The 21184-nt window shown below is 41.5% G+C and overlaps 2 protein-coding genes across 15 annotated transcripts in view; one reads left to right on the top strand and one right to left on the bottom strand.

The window, feature by feature from the left end:
- OPRM1 (opioid receptor mu 1) overlaps nucleotides 1–21184 on the top strand; it is a 199843-nt gene that overhangs the window by 92769 nt on the left and 85890 nt on the right. The window lies entirely within an intron of this gene.
- The window catches only part of IPCEF1 (interaction protein for cytohesin exchange factors 1), a 235645-nt gene continuing 214961 nt past the window's right edge, over nucleotides 501–21184 (bottom strand). For all 14 annotated transcript variants that reach the window (XM_049904225.1, XM_049904163.1, XM_049904172.1 and 11 more), the window contains 2 exons: nucleotides 16677–16870; nucleotides 501–6394 (listed from right to left, as the gene is read on the bottom strand). In XM_049904225.1, the coding sequence (XP_049760182.1) occupies nucleotides 6191–6394; nucleotides 16677–16870 (398 nt within the window). In that variant the 3' untranslated portion in view covers nucleotides 501–6190. The remainder of the gene's footprint in view (nucleotides 6395–16676; nucleotides 16871–21184) is intronic.

The following is a 21184-nucleotide window of genomic DNA, read 5'->3' on the forward strand; positions in this document are numbered from 1 at the left end:
AAGCATTCTGCCTACTCCTTGATTTTAGCTCAGTGAAAGCCATTTCAGCCTTGAGCTCCAAAACTATAAGATAATAAATTTGTGCAGTTTAAGCTGATAAGTTTGTGGCAATTTGTTACAGCAGCCATCAGCAACTAATACAAGTTTGTTCTAAAAATCTATGCCTTTTGCTTCTCCCTTTGATCTAAAATATTTTTTTATAGCTTCTGTTTGGGAGGCTGGGAATGTTTGGTGGTGGCAGGATGGAGGAGAAGGAGGGTGGCAGTGAGTATGCAGAGACCTGGGAGAGATGGAGAGAAAATAACGAGAACTTGTTGTGCGTGTAGGCAGCAAACGAGGAAGCGGAAATCCAATTCAAATTAGGCCAGCTTCCTCTGATTAGTGGATCCAAAAGAAAGGCGATTCATTATGTCTTTTCAATATTTCAACAATTTCAATGTTTTCTTTGTACATTTTCATGTAAATATCTTACATATTTTAAGGAACTTACGTTCCTCAGGTTTTAGCTTACATAATCTGCAAATACATAACAAAATGCAGGTACCTAGTAATGATTAAGTGGTAAGTCAAATTTTGTGGGCCAACAGCAACTTTTGAAAAATCTAAATATTGCTGTACTAATAAGTTGAAAAAGACCATATGGGTTATTGTTGAAAATAGATTTCCCAACATAGATATTAAAGAATAAAAACGTCAATAGACCCTAAAACCAGTTATTCTTGTGACAACCACCAGAGGGCGCTACAACCTTTGTGGAAGATAAAAGAGCAGCCGCTTCCCAAGGAGAGATTTTTCATTGAGAAAGCAACACTGCAGGGCAGAAAATGAACACCAGTGGAATATTTCAAATATTTGTCCACGTCATTTCACTAGAAACGTTTTCTCTTGTTTTTATTTTTCTCTTACAAGTCAGCCTCAGAAACATAAAGCAGGAGAAATGAGCCATGCCTCCTTTCGGTTTAGCCAGAGAGGGTAGGTGACAAGGAATGAAAAGCACAACGCAATTTAAGGGATCATTTCCATATTAAAACTTGCCCCCAAACGCCATGCAGTGCTAAGAGTCACATCTCCATCATGCAAGGACATTAAACTATCTGATGATTACAAATCCTGGTTTTTATGATGGGATGTTAAATGTCTCCATGAGGCATGCTTCCCCTTAGGACTAAAGGTAAGGAAATAGCACTACAGAGTAACGAAGTTAGGTCTCCTCACAGCCAGAGAATGTGAAAGGTACTTTTTAAAAAACATAGAATCAATTTATAATGTTTTCGATGAGGTACCGTGGGAGCACGGGAAAGAGGACCCGGTGGAAAGCATGAATTACGAAGATGTGCAAGGGCTTTAGACGCGTAAAGGGCACCGTCTCACGACGAAGAGTGACACATAGCCAGCCGCCCAATACGTTGTCCATGGAGACGGGTGGCCTTCCGTGAGGCGTGGAATATGCCCCTTCCCCAGTCACTAGCTACGGGTTGTAAAAATACTATTTCAGTGGCTTTTATTTTTAATTATGTATTTCAAAACCCGAGGCAGGGTAGTCATCTCACCTTCCTAGAGCTCAGTTTCTCTTGTGATTTCAACATGCAAAAATGCTGGAAGGGAATTAAATTGGGAAAACCGCAATCAAATATCCTATTCTGTGAGGCAGAAGAGGAGGTGGCAGCCTACCATTTGGATATGGCAAGTGGCTTTTGGATAGGCATCCTTTGTGCTTAAATTGGAACCCTACTGGCACAGTGGTTAAGAGCTCAGCTGCTAACCAAAAGGTCAGCCGTTAGAATTCACCAGCCACTCCTTGGAAACTCTATGGGGCAGCTCTGCTCTGTCCTACAGGGTCACTCTGAGTTGGAATCGACTTATCAGCAACTGGTTAACAGGTACTTAAATAACTCATTTAAATTACCTATGTGGCTATAGCAAAATATTGTCATTCAACAGATTATTTTATATAGAGGTGTGTGTCCATGAATTTAAATATGGGTTGAATTTGTCCAGCTCCTCTCCCAAAAGACTTAAAATTAGTTCTTTTGATCTATTTAATCTGTATGACATGGTTTGTGATATGAAGATGATCTGAGGAAAGTATCCTAACTGCATAAGAGGAAATTGAGAGAGCAAGGCTAAGGGACTAACCACTCATCACTAAGTTCAGTCCCTGACATCTCCCAACATACTTAAAAAAAAAAAGGCAAGGAAAATAGACACTATTCAATCCTTTGAATATACCTCTTTCATCCTAAGGGCTCACAGCACCTAACAAGCGTATAATTTACAGCAGGAAAGAAAGGAAGCACAGATCAACCCCCAATTCCCAGCTGGCCCCACAGCAGTCTCCGCAGGAGGGATAGCGGCCGTTTGGGTAGTTGAGAAGAGACTCTGCTCAGGGACGGTCCTTGGGTGGCACAAACAATTTGCAGTCGACTACTAACCGAACGGTTGGAGGTTCGAACCCACCCGAGGCTTCGGGAGAGAAAGACTTGGTGATCTGTTTCTGTAAAGATTACAGCCAATAAAAACCCTATGGAGCAGTTCTACTTTGTCACATGGGTCACTCCGTGAGTTGGAGTCCACGCGACAGCAAAGAGTTTGGTTTTGGTTTGGTGCTCAGGCCCCTAGGTTTCAGATTAGCCAAAAGCCACCTTGGCAGTGTGTGCCACTTACAGTGCAGTGGACTATGCAGTCCAAGCCAAACTGCTTGTGTCCCCACAGGCACTGCTCCTGCAGCTGCTGCACGGTGTGAGGGGAGAAGGAGGGGATGGGGGCAGGAGCCTCAAACTGGATTCTGGCCTTACCAATGACGGTTTGGGGCCCTAGGACAGCCATTCACTTCTCACAGCTTGTGTCCACCCTCTGTAAAAGGGACTAACGGTTATACAGCCACTCCACACACGGCCACTGTGGTGGACGGGGGACAAGAAACATGCTGCTTTACAAACTATAAAGTGCTAAGTAAATATAAGGCATTGGTTTCACATTGAAACCTGACTCCAAGCACAATCTTTTTCTTATGCTTCCTGGAGTCTTTGTAGTTTTGTGCTTTATGAGAGTCTTTCTAGACCCTTGATACTGAGATTTTGAGCTGTTGTGGCAGAATGTAGAATTCTTAAAAGTCATAGAGGCCCCTCAAACTTGGAACCACCCAGTTCAGCGTGTGTTGCAATGTATCAAAGAATAGAGTCTACAGGCAAACTATAGAGAGAAACTGTCCTTCCCAGAACCCCAAAGAAGAGTCCTTTTGGTTCTCATCCCTAAGAGGTGACACAGGTCTAGACAGAGATTCTTTCCTCCCTGAGCATTCATGGCTTCGAGTCAAATCACATTCCCTAAACCCTGTGGCTATCGGGGTGACTAAGGAGCTTCACCTTAGACTCTCTGAAAATACCCAGATCCATTTCCAGTATGGCCCAATCCCCAGGGCTAAACTAGAATAATCCAGTTTTTCCCAATATCCTTTGGACAAGAAAAATGGCTTAAACCAAAAGAACTACCTGGGTTGCTCCTAAATTGAATGTCATAGAAAGCATCACCCACTCTCACCCTGTCCCTTAGCAGCCACCACTGAGGCTGGGAACTCACAGAAACAGCGGCCTACTTCCTGGCACGACCCAGTAGAGAGCGAGAGCATTCACCCAGGGGAAAACACAGTGAACAGGGCCCAGAATTAGGCAGTTCAGTTTAACTTTCATTTTGGGAGGTTCTGCAAAGCAGCTGTGTTAACTGACAATTCCAACACTTCTAGGTCACTTTCTCAAAATGACTCTGAAAAGTAACTTTTTGAAAGGTCTGTTTAAGTCCTCTCATAGAACTATTTTGCCTTGATATTTGACTGGTACCAGAAATAGCTTGCACTAAAATGTCAGTTAAATGTGCGTTCATGACAAGTCACGAGCATTTACATGTATTCACAAGCCCCGCTCAAAATTTTTGGAGCTCTTCAATTTAAGGGGAATTGTTTTGGAGTCTGCAGGTTGGTGCTGCAAACCAAAGAGAAAAAAGCTGCAAGAACGTCTGTATTATCCTATTATTTCCTCTGTTATTACGTCTCCTTTCTGCCCTATAGGGTCGCTATGAGTCGGAATCGACTCGACGGCACTGGGTGGGTTTTTTCTCAACAGTGTGTTTACATTGGTGAATCTTAACAATTGGCCCTCTAGTAGCTGCTAAGCGAAAAAGGTTAAAGGATTGGCCTCTCAAATCAGAAGCATGGGGTCCAGTCTGAGAACCTGGATAAGTTACTTCTGCCTGTACCAACTGAAAACTCACGGCAGGTTGGAACCACCTGGCCAGTACAGCCCATGGCCTCACTGTGCACCTTTCACAAACATGAGCCCCTGTATGTTTGTTGGGCCAAAGCTACAGACATGGCCTCTTATATCAGAGAGGCTTCTATCACCATAACCTGGTTCCTGTTTTGTTTCTTACTTGATGTGAAGATTGTTCTTTGTTTACAGAGCATTACAACTTCTTAGTAAGACCTGGGGAAACATTCAAAAACATTTCCATTTAGTTTGCAGATAAAATTCAGGTGGTTTTGCCATTTGAATGTCAAGCCACAGGTTGACTACAAACAGAATGTGTTATGTCGACAATTTGCTAGGGGTAGGGCCAAAATGGGTTTTTGGTGAGTTGCGGTTATTCTCGCGGTGAGAAATATTCATGATTAATAAGCAAAGAGTCTATTTTTTCCTCTAACAAAATGAGCTCTACTTTAACAATGGACCCCCCGATTTCTATTAGTCATTTGTCAAAAGACGACATTAATTGTGTTTCATTTGGTTTAGAGTCTGTGGGCATAAGTGGTATAAATCTTAAAAGACAGTTCATTTAATAGAAGAGAGAACTTTAGATGAAAGTGCTTTCCTAGTGAAGACAGTGCCTTAAAACAAAGAGAGAAATCTAAGAGCCCTGGGTGGAGAGGAGAGACAGAGAGAGAGAAAGAGAAAGAAGAAGAGAGAGAGAGATCAGAAAAGCAAAGATTATTAATTCATGCCCCCATATTTATCCCTTAAGGTTTCCTGAGCATTCTACTACCTTATAGTGCAACATAATAACTCCAAAGAATCAATTATATCCCTATTTTTCTCAAGCAATAAGTATATACTTCAAGAATATATACTGAGCAAAACATATAATAGTATATCATCTTTGACAACAGTAGTAATTTGGACTTCTATAAATATACTTAAATAACAAACATAGCAACTTATCTATTCACAGAGGACACAAAGTGACACGTAACTATACAAAAATAAAACAATCGTGTTTTAACTCTTCCATTGTGTTTGGAGTAAAGGTATTAGAAATCAAGTCAGACACCAGAATCAACTTTTCAAATTGGATCCCAGGGAATCTAGACGTAAGTTCATACTGTGTGTAGGCACCACAGCCAAGGAAGAAAGCAGCAAATACTCCCTGCTGGACTTGTTACTATCTCCCGCAGTTGCCTAGAAAAGCTAGGAGGGAGAGGAGGTCTCCAAGTGTAATAAGATGCTTTTCTCTCCCTGTTTGATGCAAAGGACACATTTATGGGATCCTCCACCTGGGTCAAGTGCGACAATATTAAGTCGCCCTTTAGGTGAGTGGAATATAGAACAAGCCTCCGTCTGGTACTCTCCCACACATTTCTCTCTGTGAGGTGTTTGTCAACAGGTGGAAAAGGCACCACTTTTCTGTAATCAACAGCAAAGGATTTGTTCTGGAATACCGTGTTTGTCCTGCTCCAGTTGCAGCTATTCCTCCACTCCAAAAAAAAAAAATATTGATTTGGAGAGCTCAGCTACCCAATCAGGTGGAAGATGTAGATTCTTTTTTGGGAGCACAGAAGAATTCTACGAATAATTAACTCTTGTCAAATTTGATCTTTCTGTCCACAGGATATCAGAATAATCTTGAGAGCAACGGACAGATAATACATTTCTCACAGTCCCACCTAGGGCCCAGCATAGCCTTAAGCTCTCAGCAGGAACACAAAAATCAACTGTTCAACTGAACTCATTCGTTCCAATCGAGTCACTCCATGGACGCCTTGCAAGAGGAACTAGGTAGGAGTCCTGATGCATTGGGTGATGACCTTCATCTGAGTTTGCATCTTTAGAGGGTTTCAGTTTTCCTTTTAAGGAAAAATCTAAGTTCATGCCACATCTTTGAGAGTTGTGTGGGACAAAGGGGAGAGAATCCGGGATTGTTCTCAAATGGAACTTTCAACGTAAGCTGTGGAAGGCTGTTTCTTGAGTTCCTGGGGGTTATCCTCAGGGGCAGGCATGGCCCGCCTCTGCTGGTAGATATCCTGAATCAACAGGGTGTTCATGACCTTCCATTCTCTGTACTTCCTGGCTGTCAACTTCGGATCATCCAGCAACTGGTTAATCATGGCCAAGTCATGTTCTTTACACTGTCAAAGTAACAACAAAAGGGGGAAGGTGTAATAAGTATCTTAATTTCAACAGATTATCTTCAGTACTTTTACAAATAAAGACACATGCATTTCTTTTAAAATTATCAACGTTTTACTCATTAATATTTGAATCCCTTTATCAAGTGCAAGATAGATGGTGAAAGAAAAAAAAGTTGTTGAACAGATTCTGACTCCTGCCAACTCCATGTCTGTCAGAGCAGAACTGTGCTCCATAGGGTTTTCAGTGGCTAATTTTTTCAAACTACGCTGCCAAGGATTTCTTCCAAGGCACCTTGGAATCTCCAATCTTTCAGTTAGCAGCTGATTGTATCAACTATTTGTACTACCCAGGGACTCCGGTACGGTATGCTTACATATGCTTGCCAACCACAAGGAAGATAAATGTTCTACCCGAGTGTTAGTGGAAGAACTAGACATATAGCTAAAGGCCTCTGCACGGCCCTTTCCTGATCAATCCATTATTCCACACCACAGTAATAAGCATTGTTCCCCTCAAAGCCTCTAATCGTATAACCATTTCATTGACCATCCAAATCTCACTAAGTTAAACTGGGACGTAGTCATTTACCTAACACATTAAAAAAAAAAAAAAAACTGTCACCATAGAGTTGATTCCAACTCATAGAGACCCTATAGGACAGAGTAGAGCTGGCCCGTAGAGTTTCCAAGGAGCACCTGGTGGATTCAAATTACCAACCTTTTGATTAGCAGCCATAGCACTTAACCACTACACCCACAGTGTTTCCCCTAACTCATAAGAGAACACAAAATACATCTGTTCAATTTTAATTTTGTTAATAAGTCACATACATATATTTATTAACAAATACAAAATGAATATACAAGCTATCTTTTGTAGTCAAAGAAGACACTAAGGACTCGCCATCAAAACCAGGTGTATTCCAGTACTGCTAATGGAGTAAACAATCTATTCATATTATTTCACCCTGCCTCCTCCATAACCGATACTGGCTCAGGTTAGGGAGTTTTCTATAGCCAAGGAATGGAGTTAAAGAGTAAGATGCATCAACCTCCACATTCAAAAAAAATCACTCAGCCTTGACAACTGTATCTCAGATCCACTCCTTTTTCTCCATTCCTATGACCACAGTTCTAATCTCAGACCCAATATTTCACACCTGATCTGCTGCTATATAGCCTCCTATGTGAGGTTCCTACCTACAGTCTCCACACTATAAACCTACCTTCCACGTGGCAGCACAGGAGACCCACCTCAAATGCCCAGTGTCCTCCTCGTGATTCCCCGTAGCGTCAAGGCTCCCCATGCGCCTACTCCTTCAGCTCCACCTGTTGATACTCTGCTCCCTTCTTCTCATTTTCCATTTTAATATTATTGATGTCCATTTTCTACTCCAAGCAATGTTAGTTCACCCCTCTATGATGTTGTGCCACATGGAGAACCTTCTCACCTTCACCTGCTTAACTCTAATTCATTGAGTTTCTTCCACATGGAACACTTTCCCATCTTTCTTTATAGATTTCACTAAATCCCATATCTATACTTACTCCCCACCATCCATCTATCAGTTTGTCGTACTGTGGTGGCTTACATGTTGCTGTGATGCTGGAAGCTATGCCTCTGATATTTCAAATACCAGCAGGGTCACCCGTGGTGGACAGGTTTCAAAAGAGCTTCCAGATTAAGACAGACTAGGAAGAAAGGCCTGGTGATCTACTTTAAAAAATTAGCCAATGAAAACCCTATGGATCAGAACAAAATATTACCCGACTGGACTCAAACATGCCAAAAATCATGAAGCTGGTGCAGGACGGGACAACATTTCATTCCGTTAGATATAAGGCTGCCACGAGTTGAGCCAATTCAAGGGCAACTAATAACAATATACTCACTACAGCTGCTAACCATAGGTCAGCAGTTCAGATCCACCAGGCGCTCCTTGGAAATTCTGTGGGGCAGTTCTACTCTGACCTATAGGGTAACTATGAGTCTGAATCAACTCGACAGCAACGGGTTTTTTTGGTTTTTTTTTTTTTTTTCACTTTAGGCATCATGTTCTCCAGAAAACCTTCTCTGAACCCCCAGATTAGACTGAGAAGCTTTTTCTCTGCTTTCATGCCTTCCAATACCCATAGCCCTCTTAGTATTGACAATGTTATGCTGAATTTGGATGCTTACCGATCTATCATTCCACCTACTCTAAAGTTACTTAATGAAGGTTAAAACCCAAAAGCCGAACTTGTTGCCATCAAGTCGATTTCAACGCATGGCAGCCCCACGTGTTTCAGAGGAGAACTGTGCTCCAGAGGGTTCTCAGTGGTGGTAATCTTATGGAAGTAGGTCACCAGGCCTTTCTTCCACAGCACCACTGGGTGGATTTGAATTGCCAACTTTTTGGTTAATAATCGAGTGCAAAACGTTTGCTTCACCCAGGGAGAAGGCTACAGCAAACCTATTTTGTTCATCCCTGTATGTCCTGCACCTATCACAGTGCTTGGTACCAAGTAGACATTCAGGCCATGTCCACTGTGGACGCAGTCTCTCTAAAAAGCTAAACTTGCCTGGAGAAAATTTACAGCTATGGTCATTAGTCTCACTTTAAATTCATGACCACTAATGTTAAGTGGACTTTTACTGCTCTCCAGCCATCTTGTTATATATTCCTCAGCCTTTTTCTCTCCTACTCTCCCCAAGGGCAATTTCAAAACTTCTCATTTCTTCTCAAAACTCTTCCCTCCATCCTCACTGAGGCTGACGAGCCTGCTCCCTATATTTTTTAGGAAATGGAAACAATCAGAAGAGTGCTTCTCAGAGTTCCTATAGCCTATTCACCTGCATCAGCACAAATACGTGTAGCCTTCCCTCCTGTTAACATGAATGAGACATCTGCACTCTAGCCAAAGGCCAATCCCCCCACTTGCGCACAATCACCCCCTCTCTCCTACTCAAGGAAATCACCCCAGCAATTCACCCCTCTTTCTTGTGACTCATCAATTTCCCACCTCCACTTGATCATTCTCACCAGCATACACGTATCCTCTTACTACTCCTGTCTTAAAAGCCCTCTCTGGACCTCCCTTCCCTGTTTCAGCTAACGCTCCACTTCTCTCCTTAACTTTAGAGAATAAGTTCTCAAAAATGTCTCTACTCACTGTCTCCAATTTCCTCGTGCCCATTCTCCCATAGACTCTCTCCCATCTGGCTCCCATCCTTAGAAACAAAGATGGCGAGACTACATCTTACATACTTTGGACATGTTATCAGGATGGATCAGTCCCTAGAGAAGGACATTATGCTTGGTAAGGTAGAGGGTCAGTGAAGAAGAGGAAGACCTTCAATAAGATGGACTGACACAATGGCTGCAACAATGGGCTCAAGCATAACAACAATTGTGAGGATGGCACAGGACTGGGCAGCGTTAAGTTCTGTTGTACATAGGGTTGCTATGGGTCAGAACGGACTCAACAGCACCTAACACCAGCAACACCAACGACATCAGGCTTTTACCACTAGCCTTCAACTAAAAATGCTCTTATGGTGGTCAACAATGACCTAAACAAACAAACAGCAAAAAAGAAAACCAAACCCATTGCCATCGAGTCAAATCCAACTCATAACGAAAGTATAGGACAGAACAGAGCTGCCTCATAGGGTTTCCAAGGCTGTAAATCTTTATGGAAGCAGACTGCCACGTTTTTCTTCCATGGAATGGCTGGTGGATTCAAACCTCCAACCTTTTAGTTAGTAGCCAAAGGCTTCACGGGGCAGGAATTTTGTCTGATATGTCTACTGCTTTATCCCCAAATGCCTGAAAGAATGCATGAGACATATTAGCCCCTCATCAAGTATTGTTGAAAAATATGAATATATATGTTATGAATTCAATTATGTCCCCCCAAAATATGTGTTGTAAATTCTAACCTCCATGCCTGTGATCATAATCCCTTTTGGTAATGGGTTGTCTTTTTTATGTTAATGAGGAAAGATTAGTGTAGGGTGTATCTTGAGTCAATCCCTTTGGAGATATAAAAGAGATTAAACAAGCAAGCAGAGAGATGGGGTAAGATAGATGCCAAGACACATGGAGATCTCCAGGGAAGCAGAAGCTGAAGAGACAAGGACCTTCCTCCAGAGCTGACGGAGACGGAAAGCCTTCCCCTAGGGCTGGTGCTCTGAATTCAGACTTCTAGCCTCCTAAACTGTGAGAAAATAAATTTCTATTTGTAAAAGTCACCCACTTGTGGTATTTCTGTTATAACAGCACTGGATAACTAACACAATATGAAATAAGGAACAAATGTTGGGACTAATTACCTATTTACTTTTCAATCATTTTTTTCCCATGAACCCTACTGAGGGCCAGAAGGATTCCCTTCACCAACACACACAGAAAGAGACACACAAATCTGCATACAGTTTCAGGCGTTCTGGAATCAGTAGCATTTATTTTACCCAAATGCAGTATCTGGTCATAGATTATCATATATGTTGTCGCTGTTGTTTTTAGATGCCGTCAAGTTGACTTGGACTGTTAGCAACCCTATGTCACAGGGCAGCACTTTTCCTTAGGATTTTCTAGGCTGTAATCTTCATTCCAAAAAAAAAAAAAAAAATTTCTTTTTTTTAATCTTCACTGGAGTGAATTTCTAGGTTTTTCTCCCACAGGGCTGCTGGATGGGTTTAAACTGCCAACTTTTTGGTTAGCAGCTGAGCACTTAATCTTTGAGCCACCAGGGCTCCTTATCACATATATTAGTGACACACAAGTGTATTGTTTATATTCTACCTTTAGCTCAATGTTTTGTTTGTGGTGTTTTATTCCATTTTTCTGTTTTCCTTTTTTCATATTTCAAAATTGGTCAAAATACTAAGTATATCAAGGGAAAAGCTTGACTGGAGATTTATAATTCTGAAGTAAGACAGCAAGTATGAGGTGACAGATGGAGGTCACGAGGTATATTTGGGTTCCAGGAAGGAGAGAAAAATAGTACAATAAGAAGATAGCCAGAGAGAAATAAGAAGCAGGTTGACCAGAACCCAGAAGTAGAGCAAAGGAGGGCTAGATAAGTGGGGAAGTATTTAAAGGATTGCTTCCAGAAAGTCAGGCAAAGCCAAGAGATTTCCCTTTCTTCTGAGTTCTCAACATCTAGGCTTCAAAAATAGCTCTTCAAAAAAAATAAATAAAATAATAAGTCTTTCATCCACTGATATCACCATTGTTGCTGTTGTTAGTTACCATCAAGTTGATTCCAACGCATGGAGACCCCAGTGTGCAGAGTAGAACTGCTCCACAGGGTTTTCAAGGCTGTGGCCTTTCGGAAGCAGATTGTCAGGCTTGTCTCCCAAAGCTCCTCTGATGGTTTAGAACCGCCAACCTTTCAGCCAGTAAATAGCACTGCTACATACGAAGTTAGTTAGGGAGTTTTGCTTTGTCCTTAAAATTCTGTTGACATTTGCTTGAGAGCAAGAGCCAAATATTTTACTGAAAAGCTGGAAAACATCTTTGCAGATTCACAAAATTTGGAAGCTTACTTATAAAAAGACAAAAATGTATTAATCTCCCCTCTACATCTGATGAAAGGGTTGAAGAAAGGGCCTCGTCAACTTTGGGCATCAGGCCGATGCTTCTCATAACACTCTTGGCTCTCAACAATTCAAATTTCGTGCCATTTGGCTCAAACTGTGTTAGGGCTTTTATGGGTAAAAGAAAGAAACTGTAGAAAAGAATACAAAGGAAGGAAGTCAGTCAAACAACACAATCTCCTGAGCTCCTGGCTGCACTGGGCACCCCGGGGAGGAGAGAGGGTCAACAGTAGCCTCGCAAAACGGCCCTACTGTCCCCTGGCCTGGAGATGCTTCTGGCACAGTATGGGAGGCACCAAATGCTTTGAAGGACTTTCACAACTCCTGCCTTGCTTTCTGGCAGGCAGGCAAAGTTTGGCCATGGTGCCAAAAATACAGTGAAAGACAGAAGGCTACACTTTCATGCTAGATTCCAAGTATTCAGCAGATGGACTGATCCAAGGCACAGCACTGGAAATGTGTTCTACCAGAGCAGTTGCTGAGAAGGAGGCTTCAGTCCTTTCAGCATAAGCCAGAGTAACCAAGAAAGGGAGACTGGCAGTTCGAACCCACCCAGAGGCTCCATGGAAGAAGGGTCTGGTGAGGTGCTGCCGTAAAGATGACGGCCAAGAAAATGCTATGGAGAAGTTCTACCCTGTAACACAGGGGGTCGCCATAAGTCGGAGGACGACTCCCCAGCAGCTAACAACAACAACAACAGCCTGAGAGAAAATTTCATCTGGGCCCATAAATCATCCCATTAGTCATTCCGTGTAAAACAAAAACAGCATAGCCAAAGGTCAGCGATTGCTGACTTGCCAGGAATTCCTAAAGATCTACATTTCAAGAGTGACATGAGAGTTTGCTCAATATCCTAGAAGAATTTCCCTAAAGAGCTTTCTTTCCAATCCAGTGCCAGGGTAGGAACTTTATTTATAAAATGTGCCTATGGCAAGTATAAACATTATTGTTAAAACAGTTTCCTTGTTTCTGCCTGAAATCCTGTTGTCTTTGCCTTGTCCACACTGCCGCTTTGAAGTTTCTTTTAAACATTAAACATTTTTATTGCAATGTTAACATACATACAGAAAAGTATACACACACACACACAAAATAAGGCTTCCGCTTGACGAATCATCCTAAAATGCACATCACTACGTAACCACCACCGAGGTCAAGAAAGGGACACTACCCAGTGCCTTCTCTTCCAGTCATTATCCTCCTCTTCTCCTCAAAGGCAACCAACCACTGTCCTGCCTGCTTTGAATTTTAAAGACAGTTAAAAATCATTCTAATAACCACACAGGTTCCACATTCTTTCTCTACTGACTAGGTTGATATGCTTTTTTTTTTTTTTTTCCAGCTAGGCCTATTTCTACATCATCAAGTCCTACCACCTACTGAGGAGGCTGATAGGACCATATAACATAGGCTGCATCTTATCAGCCCCTAGCATCACGCTCTGATGAGGTTTAAGGGCTCTGTGGGGAGGGCCAAGAAGCCCCGGTAGCACAGTGGTCAAGAGCTCCACTGCTGAACAAAAAGTCGGTTGTTCAAACCCACCAGCCGTTCTGTGGGAGAAAGATGTGGCAGTCTCCTTCCATAAAGATTACAGCCTTGGAAACCCTGTGTGCAATTCTACCGTGTCCTGTGGGGTCACTATGAGTTGGAATCGACTTGACAGCAATGGGTTATGGGAAGGACCACTTTCCAGGAACATACCGAGGGAGCGGTTATCTACCTGGGTGTGACGACTGAGATGAACCCCAGTGACCCCTGCTTACAATGTCCACACCCTTGTGTAATTCTCTCCTCTTGAGTGTGGGCTGGACCTAGTGACTTCTTTCTAAATGGAATGTGATGTCATGTCACTGCTCAGATGAGGTTATAATCCATCTTGCTCACTCTCCTTGCTACACACTCTGAGAGAACCATCTTCCATGTTGTTAGCTGCCCTAGGAAGAGACTCATGTGGGAAAAAAGGGTAGGTAAAAAAATTTTTTTTTTTTTTTAGTCTTGGGCCAATATCTAGTGAGCAATCCAGAACCTCAGGCCAACAACCCACAAGAAAGTGAATCCTGCCAACAACCCCATGAGTGACTTGTCTGCAGACCCTCCCCCAGTCGAGGCCTGAGACAATGACAACCCAAATGATGCCTGTGAGGGATCCTGAGGCAAAGGTGCCTAGCCAAGCCACGCCCGGATTCCTGACCCACAGGAACTGTGACATGTTGTTAGTTGCCCTGGAGCTGGCCCCCGACTCATGGTGACCATGGACAACAAGATTGAACTATTGTAACCCATAGAGTTTTCTCTGACTAATTTTCCAGAACATCACCTGGCCTTTCTTCCTAGTCAACCTTAAGAACGTTTGCCTGGGCCAGTTCCTCTTTCTTAAATGCCCTTCCCTTCTCTTCCTGATATTCTTCAACTATTATTATGGACCAGTTGTCAGCACCTTTGTGGCATTGTCCCTGTTGCCTCAGCCACTTCCCCCCCTGGGCTCCCAAAGGACCCTGCAGATGTAATAACCACAGTCTTCACCTCACTGTATTTTAACTATTTGTCTTCCTCTGTCTCCTCTGCACAATGGGGCCCACTCAATGGATCCCAGTACCCCAGAATAGTTGCATGCAGGAAATATGTGTTCAATAAAAAATTTATTCACCTATATCAAGTGATCATGTAGGTCGAGGGGTGACACAAACAGTTTGCACTCAGCTACTAACAGAAAGTTTGGCAGTTCAAATCCATCCAGCAGAGCACCACAGAAGAAAGACCTGGCAATCTACTTCTATAAGAGCACAGTCATTGAAAGTCCTATGGAACACAGTTATACTCTGACACACGTGCAATTGCCATGAGTCAGAATCAATTAGAAGGCAACAGGTTTGGTTTTTTGGTTTTATATCAGTCATTACAGACAAATAAAACAATAAAATCCCAGCATAAATGAAAAACCAAACCCGTTGCCGTCAAGTTGATTCCGACTCACAGCGACCCTACAGGGCAGAGTAGAACTGCCGCACTGGGTTTCCAAGGAGCGGTTGGTGGATTCAAACTGCGGGCCTCTTGGTTAGCAGCTGAGCTTTTAACCACTGCACCACCAGGGCTCCAGGGCATATTACACTGAATGAACAAACCTATTTATCAATTCTGTACATACTGTGGAATATAACATATTAGTCTCTGAGATGGGCACTAGTACTATCCCTCATCATTAAATATTAGGGAGTTTCTCTGCAGTTGTGCAGTTGGGCAATTCAGCATTTGGATTTTCTTTGTATAGCTAGTTCTACTCTGTCCTATAGGGTCACTATGAGTCAGAATTGACTCAATGGCAATGGGTTTTGGTTTAGCTAAGCTATGCCTTTTATTCTTATTTTCCAGTCTCATTTTTGCAGCCTTTCGGGGGTTTTAGGTCTTCTACTGAGGAGCCCTGGTGACGGTGTAGTTAAGCGTTCAGCTGCTAACCAAAAGGTCAACAGCTTGAATCCACTAGCCGCTCCTTGGAAACTATATGGGGCAGATCTACTCTGTCCTATAGGGTCGCTATGAGTTGGAATCGACTCAATGGCAGTGGCAACAGGTTTTGTTTTGTTTTGTTTTTTTAATTTTCTTGACTAACTGGGACGTCTGACTAAGCATCACCCAACCTTCTCTTCGTAGCCTTATCTTTTTGATTGTGTACATTTCTTCCTGAAAAGGGACTCAGAATTCTTAGGACATGTGCAAAACGGAATTAAATTGCAGGATCTATCAAGCATTCCCAGAATCTATAAGTCTTCTGCTAATTCAGGACTATTTTACAAAGTATCCTGGCCTCCTCCTGTTCATGGTATAATCTAAATGTGCAAGCAGGATGCTTTTCTTATGAAGAGCACTTCACCGACGGGAGGCCCTGAAAATAGCTTCAGTACTTCCCATACACCATCCCCTACCTACATGGTAAAAACATACACTGTTCTATTACCAGAAGATGTAAGGGTTCACGTTTCCTGGCTCGCACAGTGTTCTTTGACTCCCACGTGTACAGATAAGAGTCACTGAGTGTCTGCTGTATCTGAAATCTAGAAATGAATGAATGGGACCTTCTATGGAATCAGATGAAATTCCAAGATCTTATTAATATTACTGTTCACTCTCACCAGCTGACTGTCTCAGACTCTAGTCAACATTTATTGAGCCAGTTACTGTACTAGGTACCAAACCAGTTGCCACTTACTGGATTCTGACTCAATGGAAACCTCGCGTGTGTCAGAGTAGAACTGTGCTTCATAGGGTTTTCAATGGCTGTAACCTTTCAGAAGTAGATCACCAAGACTTTCTTTCATAGTACCTCTGGGTAGCCAAGCGTGTTAGCCATTTGCACCACCCAGGGACATGCTAGGTACAAGGGCTACAAAAACAAATCATACATGTTCCTTGCTCTCTACTAGCTTAAAATTTGAAATGTTGTATCAGGGAATGTAAAAATCAAGGTCTAGTATGGAAAATGGCCTTGGCTGCTACTGGGTGAATGTCTTAACTGTCCTAGTACATTAAGAAGGCCAAGGGTCATCTCATCCTATAAAGATTATATTTGCTTTCCCTGCCCCCCTTCCCCCCTCCCCGCCACATATACAAATCCACTCTGATTAGCATGAATCCCCTGGAAAAGCCAGCCATTCCTTTTCCCACATTCAAAGAGTTCATCCACAATTTGAAATTTTTTACCTTTAATGTGCTATTCAAGGTTCGGATTTTGTGGAGCTTCTCGTTTATGGATGGATTTTTGCACCGCTTAACGAAGGATTTTCTCAATTCCTTTTTGGTTGAAGGTCGTCTGTCCCCAAGAGGAGATAAACTTGCTTGCTCTAAGGATTTGTAGAGCTTCTCCATTTCATCATCTTCTGATATTTTTATTTCTTCTATAAAGAAAGCAATAATGATAAATCCAGTGAGAATCCCGGAGAATATTAGACACCAAGTGTCAAATCCTGGGAAGGGAATTCAAAATCAAACCCTGAAACACAGCGTTTCCAGATTTCATCCATTCATTCATTTATTTATTCACTGCCCAAAAAGAGCTCCCATGCCTACTGTGTGCCACACTACTGACTTAAAACAGGTTTTTTCCCTTAGATGTCACTTAGAATATTCCATGTTAGCGAGTTTCATTAGCTATGTTAGCGCATCTTAGAGCTTTATCCATGTCTTTCTTAAAGTGAAAAATGTTACGGATGTAACTGAAAAATGAAGGACAGCCATTTTGATTTAACCCCCCAGTAACTCATACTCACATTTTTAACACTGTCAACAAATATAATAGAGTAAGTGAAAAAGTAAATGAAAGAAGATAAATTTCAAGAAATTGGGACTCCTATTTATACCTGGATTAAGGAGTCCTGGTGGCGCGGTGGTTAAGATCTCAGGTGCTAACCAACAGGTAGGCAGTTTGAATCCACCAGCTGCTCCTTGGAAACCCTGTGGGGCAGTACTCTGTCCTACGTTGCTATGAGTTGGAATTGACTCGACGGCACCAGGTTTGGTTTTTGGTTTTAGTGGCACAGTGGTTAAGCACTCACTCAGCTGCTAACCAAAGGATCGGTGGTTCAAATTCACCAGCCGTTCCACAGGACGAACATGTGACAATCTGCTTCTGTAAAGGGGTTGCTATGAATTGGAATCAACTCAACAGAAATGGGTTTAGCTTTTGGTTGTTACGCTTGGATTGGGGAGTACAGGGAGAGCAACAATTTTTAATCTCTGTTATTACTTCAATAAGAAGAAACAGACTTAAAATGGAAAGTAGCTATCTATATTGCCAAACAGGACAAATGCATTTTTGAAGGAAATTGTCATGATGGTCTTCTATGAAGAGCCTTAAAGTACACTAGTGCATTTCTAGACACATAATTTATGATCACATTCATATTGATTGGTTAATAGGTTTTTATCTTTCTGGGATTGTTTCTGTCTAAATAAAATAAGAAGATTCCCTAGATTGTGGTTTGAAGTATGTTCCCCCAACAAGCAGCATCAGCATCACCTGGGAACTTGGTAGAAATGCATATCGTAGGCCCCATACCAGGACAACCCAAATGAGAAATTCTTGGGGCAAGCTCAGCAATCTTTGTTTTAAAAGGGTGATTCCGATACACCCTAAAGTTTGAGAACCACTGCCCTCACTGGCTGCTTAATGTTCCTCCCAGAACTGCCCTTTGAGAGAAGATGCCTGTCTGTAGGCTGTGGCTTTGAGCAGGCAGCAATCAATCTTCAATTTGCCACACAGCCTCCACTTCCCTCCCTGACCACACCTTGCCAGCCAGCCTCAGCCCACATGCTTCAAGCGAAGCCGAATGCACCCCAGGATCCAGGGAACCACATGTCTTTGGCTCAGCCAATGGCTATTGCATCTTGCTGGCAACAGTCATGCATTCAAGAGTGAGCTTGTGTCTCAGGTCAAGCCAATCAAGAGCGGGAGACTCAATTTTAGGACTTTGGTGGAGTATTAGAGAAGCAATCTCTCTTCTCTCCTGAATTGAGTGTTGTAATGAGGTCAACCGGAAGCTTCAAGGAATCAATTCGAGAATCATGAGAATGGAGCCAATCCATAGGACATCGAGCTGAAACATGAATCTTGGTGGTACAATTGGAGTCCTCTCAGCTTATGGGAGCCAATATGTTGCTTTTGTTAAGCCACACTGGTCTGGTTTTCAGTCATATGCAACTGAAAGGACCTCGAATGATACCGAGACTACCCTAAGAAGAAGAGGAAAGCATGTAATGGTAATCTAGGTACAGGGTCGCTATGAGTCAGAATTGACTCAACGGCAATGGGTTTAGGTGCACACTTTTCAGCTTACTTCACTGAGATTGGAAATCTTTAAGCAAAAATTAGTTTTCCTCCTTCTATCCCCAGAAAGTCACCACAAGTGTTACCAAGACCCACCTCCCCCATAAAATGAAGAGCAAAGATGTTGGACTAACTTTGTAACTGACTTAAATAAAGTATTGATGAGCCCAATTTCTTTGTTCTCTAACAAAATAGCCTCAAAAAATGGAGGAAAATGTTCAAAATTACATCTGAACACAATTAGGCTTTTTGGATCAAGCTGTGTGCAGATATCACAAGTGGAATTTTATCAATAAGCACTTGAAAAGATGTTCAACATTATGAACCATTAAGTAAATGCAAATCAAAACTACAATGAGATACCACTTCACACCCAAAGGATGGCTAAAACCAAAAAGACAGACAATTACCAGTGTTGGCAAGGAGGTGGAAAAATTGGAATGCAAAATGGAGCAACCACTGTGGAAAAGAGTTCGGTAGTTCCTCAAAATGCTCAACATAGTTGCCATATGACCCAGCAATTCCACTTCTAGATATATACCCAGGAGATTTGGAAACATATGTTCACACAAATACTTGTACACAAATGTTCATGGAAGCATTATTCATAATAGACAAAAGGTGGAAAAAACCTAAATGTCCAACGACTGGTAAGTGGATAAACAAAATGTAGTATATCCATACAATGGAATATTATTCAGTAATTAAAAGAAATTAAGTACTGACACATGGCTACAACATAAATGAGCCTTGAAGATATTATGTTAAGCAAAAGTTGCCTTTCACAAAAGACCACATATAGTGTCATTTCATTTATAACAAATGTCTAGAACTGGCAGATTCATAGAGACAAAAAGTAGACCAGTGGTTTCCTGTGGCTGGGGCAGAAGAGCAGGAATATGGAATGACAGCTAATGGTCTTGAAAATGTCTCAGAGTGTGGTGATGATTGTAAAACTCTGACTATATTAAAAACTACTGAACAGGACACTTTTATATGTCAATTTTACGGTATATGAAATATATCTTAGCAAAGCTTTCAAAATAAGTGGCCTTGAATATGACTGTCATTGTAATTGATGATACTTGCACAGCAGAAATAGTAAGAAAAAGTCATGGAAATAATTTTGGAATTAAACTGGACACATCAGAAAGTCTTAGGACGATTAAGAGGAAAGACACCTGGATCTTAGAGGGGACATTAGGATTGAGGACTGGTAGGTTGTAGAAAGGCAAGGACACGGTAATTTTACATGATTTTACAGTTAGCCAGGTAGGACTATGCTTCAAATAACATCTAAACATATAGGTTTCAACGTCACAGTATTTTTAACAGAAATAATGTAATTTTTAACAAGCTGCAAGAAGCAAAGCAAACAAATATTTAACAAAGAAAATAAAATAGCATGGTTTCTCTAAATTCCCATGTTCACCAAGAAGCTCAGTTGTGCTACAAAAAATTGTGATAGAAAGTAATATTATTTTTGACCAATACATTAGTTTGTAATTATGATAGAATAAAAATGATTATATTAAGATCATGTACCATTTTGATAAATATTAAATTAAGAAAGATGAAAATAACTTCAGAATCTTGGAAGGTTATGGAATAAAGTACATGCCCTAAATGAAAAACAACAAGACTCCCTTTTAGTATAATTTTAATATTATTTAATATATAATATATTTATATGGGAATATATTATCTTTGTGTTAAAAAAAAAAAAATCAGAGTATCCTTGCATCTTCCATTCCTTTCCCTAATTTCTTAAACTTCTGAGTATTAGCCATCAGGATATTTAATGATCCTTACAAATCTGTATTTTTGAGTCAGGATTTTCAAGATTTTATTTACATATGTGTGTCTATGTATATGTGTGTGTGTGTGTGTGTGTGTGTGTATACATATAACCCAAAAACCAAACCCGCTGCCGTCGAGTCAATTCCGACTCATAGCGACCCTATAGGACAGAGCAGAACTGCCCCACAGAGTTTCCAGAGCGCCTGATGGATTTGAACTGCCGATCTTTTGGTTAGCAGCTGTAGCATTTAACCACTACACCACCAGGGTTTCCATATATATAGTACATGCATAAAAAAATATATATATGCATAGAGTATATATAATGCATGTAGCATTTTATATACATATATATGCCAAACCCATTGCTGTTGAATCAATTCCAACTCATAGTAACCCGAGAAGAAATGCCCTGTAGGGTTTCCAAAGAGCAGCTGGTAGACTCAAACTGCAGATTTTTTTGGTTAGCTCTCAGCCACTGCGCCACCAGCGCTCCTTAATACATATACACACATGCGACACACACACACACATAACTTGACCTTCTAAGAAATAGTGAAATTTTAAAACTAACGCACAAGGAAAA

The sequence above is a fragment of the Elephas maximus genome, chromosome 1, assembly GCF_024166365.1.
Source record: "Elephas maximus indicus isolate mEleMax1 chromosome 1, mEleMax1 primary haplotype, whole genome shotgun sequence".
In the NCBI taxonomy this organism is placed as follows: Eukaryota; Metazoa; Chordata; class Mammalia; order Proboscidea; family Elephantidae; genus Elephas; species Elephas maximus.